The sequence below is a fragment of the Lepisma saccharinum genome, chromosome 27, assembly GCF_977018435.1.
Source record: "Lepisma saccharinum chromosome 27, izLepSacc3.1, whole genome shotgun sequence".
NCBI classification, from domain to species: Eukaryota; Metazoa; Arthropoda; class Insecta; order Zygentoma; family Lepismatidae; genus Lepisma; species Lepisma saccharinum.
The window spans coordinates 44,697,689-44,714,153 of NC_139255.1; the positions used below are offsets into that span (position 1 = coordinate 44,697,689).

General features: G+C 36.5%; 1 protein-coding gene across 5 annotated transcripts in view; it reads right to left on the reverse strand.

Moving 5' to 3' along the window:
* The window catches only part of eya (eya transcriptional coactivator and phosphatase 2), a 546,589-nt gene that overhangs the window by 275,302 nt on the left and 254,822 nt on the right, over positions 1-16,465 (reverse strand). The window contains exon 1 of one of the 5 annotated variants that reach the window (XM_083113336.1): positions 15,827-16,104. The exons of the other annotated variants lie outside the window; for them this stretch is intronic. Coding sequence (XP_082969462.1) covers positions 15,827-15,877 — 51 coding nt within the window. The 5' untranslated portion in view covers positions 15,878-16,104. Of the gene's footprint in view, positions 1-15,826; positions 16,105-16,465 lie in introns of those variants that run through there. 5 annotated transcript variants of the gene reach the window in all.

Consider the following 16,465-nt stretch of genomic DNA (forward strand, 5'->3'; position numbering starts at 1 on the left):
AATTGATCTCCAGGGGGAGCTCACGGGTTATCAGGGGGGGCTTTGTAAACCAAATCCATGTTTAAAAAAAATATATATTAAATGAAGGTAAATTGTGTGTGGGGGGGCGCTCATTCATTTATAAATATCATATACTACACAAATACTACATTTTTGTACATCTTTTAAAACATCTCTTGAAGTGTTAATTGACAGATACTGAAATTATCCCTTACACACCCCACACTATTTTAGATGATACAGATATGTATATCACACACAAAAAACGCACAATATTTAATCACAGTGCCTACAGTATATTTCACCCCCGGCCGAAGCAATTCAACTCCCCTTCCTTCCCAAAACTTTGGAGCTGTTGTTGACCTTTGACGCAGATGCGGAGGAAACTTGCATGATGACATCAAAGTCACAGATTTTTGTCTAAACGGGAGGTTGCAACAGGGACAGTGAAGGTACAGATAAAGAAGCTCCCCTATGAAAGAACTTTCTGAAGTCTAGAGAATATTCTAAATACTTGCAGCTGCCTGGCTACGGGCATGGCTCTTGTTTACATCAACTTCCTTCTTACACTGGATGGAGAATAGATTCTGAATGCACGGTAATATTGATGGAAATTCTGGAATTTGGAGCAATATATTTCAGAAATTCTGATTGGTATAATCCAATAGGGTCATACGTAGTAAAACACCAGCTTGAAACGCAGAGCGAGGACCTTCCTCATAAAAACTACTCCAATCAGTTCAAGCGGTCCACAAACGTGTGTTTTCTTACAACCCTTTCGGTGTATTTATGCTCCTCTTCCCTTTATATCTCCGTCAACAAGCCACTTAATTGACTCGATAAAACTGGGAACACGGCCGGACAAAAGTCTTCTTTGACGGGAGGTATTCGAACGCTAAGGCGGCAGGGGGTGGAGAGGGAGGGCCTCCATCAGATAGTCAAAGTCGGGATACATGGTGGCACAAGAGGAACTTTCTGAGCATTATCGCCTGAAAGGAATTTTAAATTCTAGTGTAACATACTTCTGTTTCAAACATCCAGTCTGTGTTTCTGAATGTCCCCCCACCCTCCTCTGACTCCCAACTCTAATTCAGGCATTATCACTTTACGTTATTTAAAAATGTTTATTTTTCTATTATATAGAGGTAAAGGTCTAAATATGGGCCCCCCTTTTTATGTTGTCATTTTCGGAGGGAAAAAAATAATATATCAAGCACCTGCCTTCAAAATGCATATCTATGAAATATATACTTAAATGTAATAGCATGTTAAAGTATAGAAGGTCTCCATTTCTATTAAAAAAAAGGCAATTTCCAAAAAATGGTAAAATGATGTATTTCAAAATTGTGGTCTAAATATGGGCTACTAGTGGCAATATCACAAAAAGCAATTACAATTGTAAAAAACAGTCATTTATCGCTAAAACATTATAAAATTCATATTTATGAATAATCTGTTGTTTTGAAAATCACGCGGAATAGGAAAAATCGAAATTAAGAAAAACATCCAAATATTTGTTGAAAATGTGATCTCAACATTAGACCTCATGTCATAGCCCATATTTAGACCATCACGCTATTTTTCTTCCATTTTTTTCGCTCTCTGTGGTACATATTTCACAAACAAATCATGGCATTATAAAAGCCCACATTTGTTTCATGTGCCGCTAATATCATAACCTATACAAAGCAGATGAGAATTCAGAAAACGCTGAGTTAAAACATACCTGCAAGAAGTTTTCGGAGGCCGCAATTCTGTAACAGCGTCCAAGGACGAAACTAACCACCACTTTCTCTTGCGAATTGGCGCCGCAACCTTTGTCCTTGACAGATAACCAGTTCCAATAGCCTCTGCCAGGCTGCAGCACCCGGGAACGCTGATAACTCCAAAACCCATATTTAAACCTTCGCCCATATTTAGATCTTCTCCTCTCCTCTATATTTCGATTCACCAATACAATCGGGCTCTATGGTATAGTGGACATTTTGTTTGTTTCAGTTTCGTTTCAAATCCACTTTATGCACAGGAAGGCTAATCGGGACTGGACCTAGAGTTTAAAGTGGGATCAGAACCATTTGTGCATCCACCGGGTATCGAACAAGGCGACGACGTTAGCAGTGCCCCTTCGGGAAGGTCCTATAGTGGTAATTTTGACGCTTTGTTTTCGAACAGGTCACGAGTTCTATTCCTGGATTCCTCCGTATCCTACTTTAAACTCTGAATGACTTGTCTACCGATCTCTGTGGCGGAGTGGTTAGCACAGCGCGCTACAACGCCAAGGGTCCAGGGTTCGAATCACGGCCTGTGCATGGTGCTCTTTGTGAGTGTTCCCATCGAAAATTTAATATCACTCATCCTCATCGCCGCGATTAGCCAAAAGTAGAAGAAAATCGACGCTAAATAATAATATTATATGTATATATATGTATATATATATATATATATATATATATATATATATATTTATAGTGTTTTTAATGTAGTTTCCCCCCCGCCCCCCATTTTACCATTTGACTGCCAGGCGGGAGACCCGGGGTCTATGCTTGGAGTGGGTGATCCCAGGTAAAAATTTTATCTGGCTGGCTCTGCTTAAAGCAATTCCGGGCGTGATCCAGCCTTTTATCAATTGGTATCTGGACGCGAGCAGAAGGGTAAAGTCGGTCGGAGCATGGTGTTGATCACACTAGCTTCACTATTGCTGAGGCTTGGACCCCACCTCCCCATATCCCTTTCTGAAATCGCCTTCCTAAAGAAATATCTTATTCCTCTATTTGAAATAGTGTTTACAGTGCGGAAAATTCAAAATTAAAGCACTATTGCTCCTAACCACGATTTTCCCATTTTACAACCTCTCCAAATGATCATGTTTATTTTGTACTATTTCTGTGAGCTAACAAGATGATCAATTTTATTTTATCCGTGTCTGCTTCATGCTTTAGAAACTTTGCCGTCGAGGCTACTCTATAACCCAGATAAACTCCACAAAGGGCACCCCCCCCTTTCTCTAGGGCCAAGGGTTTTCCCCAATTTTGGGCAGAAGCATCTACGAAAATAATAAGAAAATACAATGTGGGAAAAGATGCAACAACGTCAAATACATTGGGGTTTCCACCAATTCCTGACTGAAGCATTTGAAGTAGGAAAATATGAAGAACACAATCGTACAATTCCAGGTTTTCAAGACGAACAATAATCATTAATAAATAATACCGGGTGTCCCAGAAGTCTTTCCCTGATTACAAACTTTATTCATATCCGCTATATGCAATGTAGAGATGTGAAAGTGGTGCCAAAATGTTGGAAAACTAATCAAGTTTCTTTGTTGCAGGTTTCAGTAATGTGGCTGTAGTGTAGCAGTGTCGGTGCCAAGGAATCCGGAATTAATGCTCTTGACATCGGGTGGCATCTTTCCATACAATGTTTCTTGGACTTGTCAGGATTTGGGAATGAAGATACATTCCATTTTTTAAATACCAACTTATTGATGGCAGATATTCTAGACGAAAGAATTCTGTACATTTGAAAGTTCCTCTGCACTGTTATTGGTGACCGGGTCTCGTGATACCAGAGGACATGCTGAGCTTTTTCCTGATTTGTGAACATTTCCAGTTTTCTGGGCACTGACACTGCTACACTACAGCCACGTTACTCAAACCTGCAACAAAAAAACTTGGTTAGTTTTCCAACATTTTGGCACCACTTTCACATCTCTACATTGCATATACCGGATATGAATAAAGTTTGTAATCAGGGAAAGACTTCTGGGACATCCGGTATTTAAGTACTTTACGCTAAAAATTAAGGGATCACACTCGTGTAAAACTAGCCCCAAAAAAAGTGTTAATAATTACTTCAATGTGTTGACGATATTTTGTTAAATCTAGATCGATTTAACAAAATATCGTTAACACATCGAAATAATTATGCATCGCTTATTAAGAGGATAGCAAAAAGCGATTTTACCCTCTCTTTTGCAGTGTAAAAGAATCAATGACGCTTAAAACAAAGACCCCCCCCAAAATGCAAGAGTGTATTTTGAATTGCAGTAATCCCCCGAGTTACGAAAGTAATGCGTTCCGTAAACCCTTACGTAACTTGAATTTTACGTAAGTCGAATTTGTAAATTGCTTAAGTGTAACTTCGTAAGAAACTGCAATATTTATTATTATTATGTATATTATTTACACAGTATTATTTTATAAATGAAACATCATGCAGCAGTATTTACTCGGATATAAACTAAAAAATTTTAAAAAAAATATATAAAATAATATAAAAACAAACTGAAACCACACCTTTCAAATAACAAATAATGTCTTGTGACAGCTACGTACAGTTATTACGTAAGTCGGGGGGTTACTGTATGTAGATAGAATGCACGCATAATTCCAGGAATTCCCGGCCAGTAAACACCCAGTTCCCAAGGATTGGGATGGCTCTTATGCTACTACGGATGTGGTATTGGGAAATTTCAGAATTCTCTACAAAGTTCTCAGCTCCTACTGTAGTTTTGGGATGAACGGATTCACAATTAAAGAAAAACAATGCTATTTCGGAAATGTGCTAACAGTGCACAAAAGCAATAGCAGATCTTTGGACGGACCTACCTGTGCGAACTTGTACGAAGCAGTTGAGGTTGTGAGATGATCTCTGGGTTTTTCTCACGAGACGCCACGGGCCTCACAGGTTTGTAAACAAACACGAGACACAATGGAATATGAGACGATCAGATGTGCTGCCCCTTTGAGAAAAACACAACGTTGACCCGCCAATCTGCCGAAACAAATACTTTTTGTCGCAGAATGTGGATTAAACATAAAAAGTATTTTATTCCTTCACCTACATTTATTACTTTTATTATTGCGCTAATTAGGGCAACAAGCCATTATTTACAAAGTTTACCTTACGTTTAATTCTATGCTGTTCGGAAAAAAGCACATAAGTCAAAATATGCAGTTTTACAGCAGACAATAATTTCGCTTCACTCGTTTCATAGCAAGCATTGCAAATTCCTACAAGTTGAATCGTCACTGCTTAAAATCTAAACACATTCCCAATACAAAATTACAACATTTTCGTTAATTACAGTCGCAATTTGTGACTTACGTGCCTTTTTTCCGAACAACCTCCCAATTATATGTTTCATACAGAGTGTCGATTTTTCACTTCAGACTACGAGGAATCCCAGGTTCGATACCCTGTGGAAGCACATTGCGCCGTCGTTCGCTAGCCACTTTAAACTGTAGGTCCAGTCCAGATTAGCCCATATGTGCACAGAGCGGACTTAAAACAACAAATCAAACATCACTTCAGACTAATTTGACGATGTGGATGGATGACGATTAGATAAAGCTGATGAAGGGACTCGTAGAAAGGGGTGACCTGACAAGGCAATCAAGTGTCATCCTCTCATAGGCTTCATTCTTGCGAGCTAGCGAGGCTCTGGCCTTCGGGCCCACCGTCGATGTTATTCTCCGTTGGACCTCTGTTGCGTCCTGTCCATGCGTGTTTGTGATTGGGTTCTCATGAATTTCATATCATCATCATCCCTATCTTCGCGATTATCCAAAAAAGAATGAAGAGCGAAGAAAAGTATCGTTAAAACGAATCAATCAGAACGGAATATCCATGCCCATACCGGGACTCGAACTAGGAACTCATGAATGGATAGCTCAACTCCTCAGTCACCGTGGCAGAACCATCATTATCCTACTACTACTAACAATAATGACGATGATAAATGCGATACTGACAATATAGTCAAAACAGGCCTACTCTTTGTTGGGTAAACGTGCTATTACATTGCTTAAATTTACATTTGTACTAAATAAGCCAGGGTTCGAAATAGGATATCAATATTTAGGCGCCATTTGGGGACTAATGTATAACGTTTAGCCGCCAAGTCTGTACAAGCATAGTCGCCAAAATATGACTAAACAGCAAAAAAGTCCAATATCGAAAATGTGTGTGTGTCCGTATCACAATATAACCAAAATAAAATAAAGGTTGATTAAACTTATTGTCCAAAGAAATGTATTAATAAATGAAATTCTCAAATATCCAATTATGTGGCGTCACTAAATATTCCATGTTTATGTACAAAACAGATAAAACAAAATATGGCTTTTCATCATGCTTATCATTATACATAAGAACTTTGTAGTCGCCAAAAGTTGCGACCTGATAGATTAAGTTAGGAGACAAATCTAAATAAGTTGTCGCATTTGCGACTCGCGATCGCCAATTGCCAACACTGATAATTGCTTCTCACATATATTTAGTAGAAAAACGTTTTATTAGTAATGTAATATCTGTGATACACGTTTGTTTCATTTCTACTGAAATCATTATCAATATTATACAAATGAAACATGGTTATTGTCAAGCAATGTTAAGACCTTATTTTTTATTGCATGGCTTAAAATTATGCATGTATAGATGATATATAGTATATTATTTAAAGTTCTTTCTAAGATGACGCTAAAAATTCGTCACAAAGAGGAATGGTGGCTTCAGAAGTAAATTTTAGCATACAGAATACACTCTGCACATATCGTAAAGTAACCAATATTTCTGCATATGTGTGTGTTTATTTTTGGGAGGGGGCCAACCTTTCATAAAAATCAGTATTTTTGCTAAAATATCACCGAAAGCATTAAATTCAAATTGGAGAAAAATACAATTTATGATTTTTTGCCTTGATTCTTACAGAAGGCTTACATGTTGAAATTTGCCAGAAATGCTAAATATCACGTAAATTATTATATTTGCTACATTTTGCAACTAAATATGCACGGAAAAATGAATGTATCATATCGTTATATTCATTAATAAACAAATTCGGGCGAGCAAAGGCTTTTGTTGTAATTGTGATTGTAAAATATAATTGAGTGTGATTTCAATTAGATTTTTATGCATAACATAAAAACACGAGCCAAACTACAAAAATAAATATAATTTTGGAATCCAGGGCGCGAAATTTTCCGAAGAACTGTTACTTTCGTGTGTGTGTGTGTGTGTGCACAAATTTCATTGTAGATGACAGGGTTGTGAAAATATTTCAGAATATATGGTCTATTGAGGAGGGAAAAATCTAAAGGCGGTTTATTCCATTCCCTTAACATTCCAATAACATTACGAGTGTTTCCTTGACGATACATTAGCTGTTAGGTATATTAGATAAAGTATTTAGTTATGCGTGTTGGTCGAAATGAGCTAGAACACCTTTATTAATTATCATTTTGAAATTAATTATGTGTATTATTCATGTACCTTGCAGGAATATATTTTCTAAGGTCTGTACTCAATGTTTAATAGTGGAACATATTTTAATTTATAAAATAAATCAGCACAGAGATATTTACGAATTATTTTAATCTCCGTAACTAAGCAGAGCGTTAATTTTCCTAGATGGCAAAACGTTCTATGAAAATTTAAATACGAACATGAGGCTTTGACTATGTAAAAAATATTAAGTATTTTGAGGTAAAGTTTCTAAGGTTCTCTATTTAAAAGAGCTTTCGTCTCTGCAACAAATTTGGAACTTTTGGGGCGTGTTAGACCACTATCCATTTTGGTGAGCCGAGTGAGAGAAATTGTAACCGAAAATACGTGAACGTTATATTGATTAATTGATTTTGATATCGTGGACACTTCAGCACATAGGCTATATTTGCCCGTCACGAAAACTTCATTATTCAAATTTTAAAACTAATTCATTCACTCATTTATACTATACCGACTCCAAGGACTAAAATATCCTTATGTTTTAAAATTTAAGGCAGTTATATTAATTGCAGGTACTTTAATTATTAAATTATTTTCTGATAATAAAATGATTAAGATACATATTTTACAAGCTAATTCATATTATTATGATTGGTTATTATTTTACTGCATTGATTAGGGGCCTACGAGGAACGTTGAAACATTCTGACATCTTCACCTGGATGTTCGTTCACGATTTGAAGTCCATTTCACAATTTTGGAATTATTTTTTGATTGTGTACCTTCAGCTTTCTAATTTTCTCCTTAGAAGCACAATGATAAGAGAAAAATAAGAAAACTTGAACATACACAATAACATTTTCAGCTGAAGATGTCAGAAAGTGTGAGTTCCACAAGACGAAGAAATATAAAATATTACGTTTCTTTACAACATAACAGTCGGACCCTGTGGCCGAGTGGTTATTATCACATCGTGCTGCGACGCCAAGGGAACAGGGTTCGAATCTCGCTCGGGCTTGGTTGTTTGTGAATGTCCATTCATAAATTTCATCACTCATCCCCATCTTCGCAAATTAGCCAAGAGGCACAAAACGCGAAGTAAAATAAACTAAATCAATCAATCTTTACAACATAACGAGCATCATAGATTTTTTTGATTTGGTTTATTTTCGCTTCTTGTGCCACTTTTGGCTAATTTGCGAAGATGGGGATGAGTGATGATATGACGAAATTGATGAATGGACACTCACAAACATCCATGTCCAGGCCAGGATTCGAACCCTGGAGTTGTAGCGCGATGTGCTAACCACTCCGCCACGGGGCCGGCACGAGCAACATAGATTTTAGAGGTTAAGTGGTTTGGAAAACGTCTTTGCCCAGAAAGATATGCGACACAAATTTTCCCAATTTCTTCAATATAGTTTTCAAAAAATTAAACAAAAACACCTTTATAAAATAAGTTTGTATCGTTGCTGTGCCTGTTTTGAAGTTACGGATTGTTTATATAAAAAAGGAAAAATATTGCACCGCAATGTTTCAATAACTTTTGAATTTACAATTAAATTATATATAATTACAGGTACTTTTATTAAAAATAATAACCTCTGATGGGTGGCTTATTTTATTCGATAAATTACTCTCCTCAGTACCTCGGTGCATGTTATGAGTTCATTGTACCCTTTCGTTAATATATGGTAATTATCATTAATGGAAATCAACCTCTGTATGTGTCTCCTATTAATTTCTTTCTGACTTATAGTAATAATTTACTATACGACGCACGCTTTTAGAAGCGATATCGGACGGGGTCACACAGAGGGTGTGCGTGGCGATCAGCCAATGGCAGGAGTGCAACGTTGTACAGTTAGGAGACTGCGGCGCGGAAGTTAAAAGCCGTGTTCTGTATTTTTCTTGCGCGCAAGAAATTTTCATAAAATTCGCCACGTTAAGGTTCATCATAAGATGGGGAAATACATTTTGAACCTGACTGTCCAAGTCCCATGAATTTCCGTCGCATACAGCCGGAGTTATCGTTCCTTGAAGAAACAATGGAAACGTCACCTATCATTTCCTTCCGCCTGTTTTTTTCGTTGCCACCGTGTTGACGCAGCTGAGTTGTTGTGTCTAGGGAAAACTGTGGGTGTTAAATTCGCCTCGATATAAACAATGACCCTTCATTGTTCTGGGCGATCTTCGAACATTGAAAGTCTGGGTCAGTTTGAGTTCAGCGTTCACTCGTGCGCCACAAAGAACAGTTTGTGAAAAGATTAAATACAGCAATAGTGGTGTTCCGTGTGTTCTTTTTATTTTAAATAATGTCACTCTCGAAACCTAGCACCAGTAGTACAGGCTACAAGGGTGCAAAATCTAATCATTAACCTCCAGGAGAGTGACTCGGAAATGAGTGAAATCAGTGACACGGAGACCGAGGAAGACGACGAGAGCGGTGATGAATAAATAAATACCTTCAAGCTTCTTTCAGGTATGGGTTTCTCATATATGCTACAGTGATATGATATTATAATCCTGTGTAGAAATATTCACTATATTATTTCACTGTACTCATATATACTGTGCATGCATTATCAAAATAATGGACACATCGCGAATCTTCTGTCCTTCCCTTGCGCTAGCAGTTAGTTTGGCAACAGCGCAGTAGCACTGGCTGGGTATGGGCCGAACTCATGTTCCTTCTAAAAGCGTGCGCCGTATAAATGAGCGCGGTATGGTTGTGCATCTAATTGTTACGAAACAATGGTTATTCTAGAGACAGAATAACGCCTACAAATAAACTCGGTTTCCAGCATAAACATTCCAACTTTAAAGCGTAGTAATAAATTAAGTATAATTTAGACGACAATTTTAGGGTGTCGACAAAAATACAGTACGTTTATATGAGAAATGAACATTTTATTGAAATCAAAGGTGAAATTCACTGTTAATGGAGTCAAAACAGTGTAATCATAATTGTTTCGTTAACTGAAATAATCATAGGCTAATTGTTTCGTTAACTGAAACAAGCACAGATTTTAATTAATGCGATGAAGGTTTGATTTGTAATTGTAATGAATTCCGATGGTCTTGAAATGATAAAGTTCAAATATATGGAATGAATGTGAAAAGATCAACTTTACTTATGTGTTATTATATGTTAATAAAATTCTATGAATAAACTTGTTTTGGGGGCACTCCAGCGTTACGTGTGTGGCATTTTACACACAAAATTTAAAGTTCTAGACATGAGATTGAATTAAAATATTCATAATGAACTGAATTCATAGAATTATGCAGTACTTTGTGGTGTATGCTAACAAATAAAAAAACAAGTTGAGAATAATGGCATAGGCTGAATGAATGAAAAGCATTAGCAAAAGTACGTGATCTGGATGACACTTTTAAAAATGAAGCAAATTTTGAGTTAATTTGTCTGTGAAGCATATAGGCTGCAGATGTTAGTAACTTTTATTGTTCAAATGTGAAAATTATATGCATTCACAAACATCTAAACCTTAATGGGAATAAAAACAATATTAATTTCCATATTAATTAATTTTGTTATTAACATGTGCATTCTTCTCTTATAAATTGCTCTGATATGCAGTTTCTAATTTAGGGAATCCCACATTTAGTGAGTGGGAAAAGTTGAGCAAGGTACTTGTGAAGACACATTACGCGGTTTGTTCGGATTTCACTTTAAACTGTAGGCCCAGTTCTGTTAAACCTCTCTGGGTTTGTCCGCCTCTAATAATCGCTTCAAGAGTTCGGAAGTGAACAATGTTGCCCCAGGGCATTAATATTGAACAATTCGATTTGAATAAAAATATGTTCTTACACTTCATTAAATTAAGCTGTTTCAAATTACGAATTAGTATTTTGTTGTTTCACACACACACACACTACATTCACCGTAAATATAACACCTTTACGGTAACAGCAAACAAAGTGCAGTAGTAATCCTGTGACATGTGTTTGTATGGAAATAACTGCAGACAACGTCCGGGAGGCGTGTGACATAATATTTAGGTGAGGTGGACCTATATTTGTACACACCAGTAAACAACACGAATATCATGTTTCAAACTGCAGTTGTAGAAATTTCAATATCCGAAACCTTACGTTTGTATTGTTTTAATACGTACCTCATGACGTACACAGGACAAAGATTTCGTTCAATGTATGGTTTTCATTCTGTAATGTTATTTTAGGGTGCAGGGGGAAAGGTACAATTGCAGAATTAAATTTGAGTACTAATTTCAGAAGGGTCTTGCAGTTATCCATAAATAGAAGCAATGTGCTACATTACTTATAAACAGAGTAAGGTGTATTGATTTAAATTACTTCAAATAAATAATTCATGGATTAACGTGCATAAGGATTTTGTTAATATTAGAATCACTTTTAGTGAAAGTACATTAATCTCGTAATTATTTAATGGTGTTTATTAGGTTATAATAAAGGAAACAACATCTATGTACTGATGGGGTGAAGCTCATATACGAAATGAAATGTAACATGTAAACTATAAATATACAATTGCATTTATCTTGATTTAAAATTCAATAATTTTTATAGGCAAAAATAGCAAACGTTTTGTGTAGAAAAATATACAAAATACTAATCATGTAAATAGAGTCATTATCATTAAGCTGTAAATAAACATGCTATCATATAAATGCCAAAATTCAGCTACAAAGACTTGAAAAAATATTTTAAGTTACAATTATGGAGTACATCCAGAATGTTTTATTTTCACTGGAAGAAAAGTTACTGAAACTATGTATTATAGTTTCATTAACACACTCAACAAATATTTCTATAGTAGGTTCATACATACATTATCAGAAACCGAAAAATTTATATTTGCATGTATTTTTTTAAAAATTTGCTTTAATCAAACTTTTCAAATATTTTACAGGGCCTTTACTAGAAAAAACCTTTCTATAAAAAACAAAACCATGCAAGCTAAAAAAAATAAAAATCCTTATTTTTATCCGCCCTGAAACAGTTTAACTCCTATTTGTTCAAGATAATTACTATGTTACAATTGGATGTTTATACCGAGAATTATGTTAACACCAACTGTACTGATTTGACCAGATTGTTTTTTTAGCAATGTTTTGAACTGTCTTACCTTGGACGATGGTTTAGGTAATTGTGCAACTTTAATATTTTTGTTAATGAGATCTACATCTCATATCCATAAAACTTGGTACACTAGAACAAGCGTGGGCGCAAAATGTTGTTGGAAATCTATTCCGACTCCCTTTAAAAGCCTCAATAAATATATAGCGCCATAAATGCATCAACTTGTCTAATGCATCTGTGGCATTTGCCTTAACGACGCAGGCAGTAGTCCTTCAAACACGCGAGAGAAGAGTTAATTTAGTTTAAAGCAGAAACAACAAACTAATTAAAAGTAGGCGTACAGTGGGATGCACAAGTATTGCTCCGCAATTTAAATGATCTCTTAAGTCCTACGTGTTTTTCAGGGCTAGATTTTTGCGTATGCTAGTGTTGAGGTTGTCATTTGGCATTTTGTTTCAATCCTTGATTGCATCAAATAAATACTATAAACATGATTGATAATTTGCTTGGTAATACTTATGTATCTCACTGCACACGCCAAGTATCGAAATTTCGATTTGTAATTTCTACATTTCTTATTTCAATTGGTCTTCGCGATTTCTAGAACGATAGCAAAGCGTGGTGGTGTTATCGGAGTTTTTCACGAACACAAACCATTTAACGTTGAATTCTCTTATCACAAAACAAAATGACAATTCCCGTCTTTAACACTGTCATTACTTCTGAAAATACAGGAATAATTGATATTAAACTGATCACACACAAGATTAAACACAAACTACTGCAAAAAAGGACTTACAAATGGAAACCACTTACAAAGACGCCAACCTGCAGGAAAGATGATTGATTTAATTGTTGTTTTACGTCGGGATTGGACCTACAGTTTAAAGTGCCTCCACCGGGTATCGAACCAGAGACTCCTTGATTACAAGGCGACGACGCTACCACTACGCCATCGGGTAGGCCTGCAGGGAAGATGATGTTAGAAGTTACATTAGAATGGCGATTTTAAATTGGAAAAGCAAGCCCAGGATACAAATAAATGGAATCCAGTTTACAGATAAATGGAAGCCAATTTTTGAGCAGGCCAAAACTCATAGTCAAATTTCGGATTATTAAGTATTTTATCCCAGGAAAACGTAAATTTAGTGACTTTCAGAGAATTCTGCGGTTCTTAAATCCCTCCAATCACACTTCGAGAGTTGTTGTTAGCATAGAACACATAAATAGCTTAAATATATTTGCCTTATTGTTCGGTTATATGTAAAGTACCACCTCCAACATGCAGGATTCACGACTGTTCCTGAAATACAAGAAAAATCCGAGGTTGACTTTCGTATATGCGGGATGTTACAGGATCATGATGAAATAGTTTGAAAGAATAAATTAATGTCTGAAGTTTGTAGAACGCGAATCGGTCGTTTTTTCTTAAGTTTTGTAAGGCAGTAATTGTGCAGAAGCTGTGTATTAATTTATGTTGCACGATTGCTACGTAAAATTTGTTGCTTTTAAGAAAAATAATAAAAAAAGTGGCATGAAGAAGAAACCTCGGTAAAAACCGAGACAATTTAACCTAACCTACTCATTTACGCACTTTTGAAGGTGACTGGTATATCTTGGGGAGGTTTGAAAAATGTTATAAATGTTAAATATGCATAAACGCAAACAAGAGGGGGAACTGGAAAAATGCTAACATGAAATAACCGAACCTGCCTAACCTATCCATTTTGTGACAGAGAACTTCTGAAAAAATACGTCTCTTTAAAATGATTAATAAGAGTTACTCCTCATTTTGAAAAATCAACTTCCCGGACTTATCTTGGTAGTTTTACATTAACTTTCCAGATAAGTCTATAATGATTTAACATACGAATAAGTAGGCGTTGTGTCATCAACTTTGCACGTTAATCATACGAATTAAGGTTACTCACCATTATTGAAAATACAAAAATAAAGAAAAGAGTATTTTTATATGAAATATTAAAAAAAACAGCTGGGTAGGAAACAAACGTAATTTCACCTGGTAATAATAATAATACGCCTTCATGGCGTGGTGCTATGCACAGGGGAACACTTTACCTTTACCTTTTAATAATAATAATAATTACTCCCTCTGTCCCATAATTATTAGTGTTGCCCACGAGACGAGACTTTGGCCTGTCTCGTCTCGTGGAAATGCTGTCTCGTCTCGAAAATATTCGTTTGTCTCGGGACACATGATCAATCTCGTCTCGTCTCGAATTTTTAAAAGCCTGTCCCGTCTCGTCCCGTGGGCAACACTAATAATTATAGTCCGGTATTCCAAAATGGTGACTTTTTATTTATGTTCTTTTGGATACTTGATCGGCAAATTTGTACTGATCCTTGAGTAATAACGTTGTATGGTTCATTCCCGTGTTTAATTTTCTTCTTCTGTATACACTAATGTCACAGTTTGCCTATCGGACAATTATTATGGGACAACAAACAAAAGTGTACCGGACAATAATTATGGGACAGAGGGAGTATTATTTTTGGGATGGACTGAAATAAATATTTTACTGATATCGGTAACTGTTATAAATAATAATAACCCCCCGATATTATGTCCATTTGATATAAAATGGTGAAGGTTCCTTGAAGAACATAAATAGTCCATTAACCAGCTTAATTAATTCTTGCAACTAAGTGTGTGCAATGTGTCTTAACCCGAAAATGAAACTACGCATTTCAATGTCTACTTTACAAAACTTTACATTTGTTTACAATTTTTTACACCAAGTTCCACGCTATTTAGACAATCGGATTTGCCAAATTATCGGTAAAATTAGCCAGACAATATGGCTATGTCGGCCGATATCGATACAGAACCCGTTAATCCGAAAAAGAATTTCCCTGGAAGTCTTTTCCTTTACAAAATTATCTGCCTTTTTCCACACAGAGAACCCATAAATGTGCCAAATGATGAACCAGCAACACACTAAAAGTGCATAAGTCGCACTTCTGGTGCATGAAAATACAGAAATGCATCCAAGCGTACCTTGTATCAGCTGTTTCTGTGTGTGTTGCATTAAAATGCATTAAATTTGAAGATCAGGCACGATCAATTCAGATAAACCAAAATTACGGGTTTAATTGTGTCAACTGATGTACGAATATTGCTTTGATGTATTTCAAGTCTTGTGCCACAGGGGAAGAAATACGTAACGTCTGTAGCCAAAGGTAAATATTTTAGTGCATCATCGAGAAAGCTGGAGGCTGGTGTATAAAAAAAATGCATCAGATTCACAAATAATAAACAAAAATCCATCAATCTGTAACCTTGGCAAAAGCCAAAAAACGCACTTTAGTGCATTAAACGATACATTTGCATAGATTTGATGCATTATTCTTCTCTGCGTTAATTAATTTTTCGGGATTTGCGAGTCGCTGCAGACACTGCACATATCGTGACAAGATTAACATGCAGCAATCAGAAGTTGAGCCAATCCTCAAAATTACTAAAGACGCCTAAGTGCACTTAATCTACACTTACCTGATAGCATGACAGGGGCGAGTAGTTGTAGTAGGGAACGTTATACAGCATTGTGGAATCGACTGCAATCCGTTATCACTTTGCTTCATGGAGGAGAAGTAATGGTCCACATGAAGGCTTGCAGCGGTCACACAACAAAGAGATTACACGAAAGTTTCGATAACAGGTAACTCTGACGTACCAGTACCAGGGAAACAAAAATACTGGGGCACAGATCAATCCACCACGGAGACACCAGTACCCATGTACCACGTGATCGATTCCTGGGTAGGTCGATATAATACAGATCCTTGTCGCATTCGCCGACGGTCGGAAGCAACAACAAAAAAAAATCTTCAACGCGATTCCTTCTTCGGTAAAAACGACAGCAAGGACTGCGAAACCAGCGTGAAACGATCGGCGTCTTGTTTTTCCGGGCCTTGGAAATCAACAGCGGTGCCCTCTCGCGTGAGCTGCTCGAAGTTCGTTGGGTTCCGACGGGATTGTGCGGTGTTGCCAACCCCTGCGCGCAATAAAGCGCTGCTTTTATCTAGGTTTGCACATCGCAAGCTTGCATGTAGAGAAGTACTTGATACTATCACTGTTGTGGCTCTTCTGCCACTTTTACTTGATCGCGACGATGAGGATGAAGGGACACTC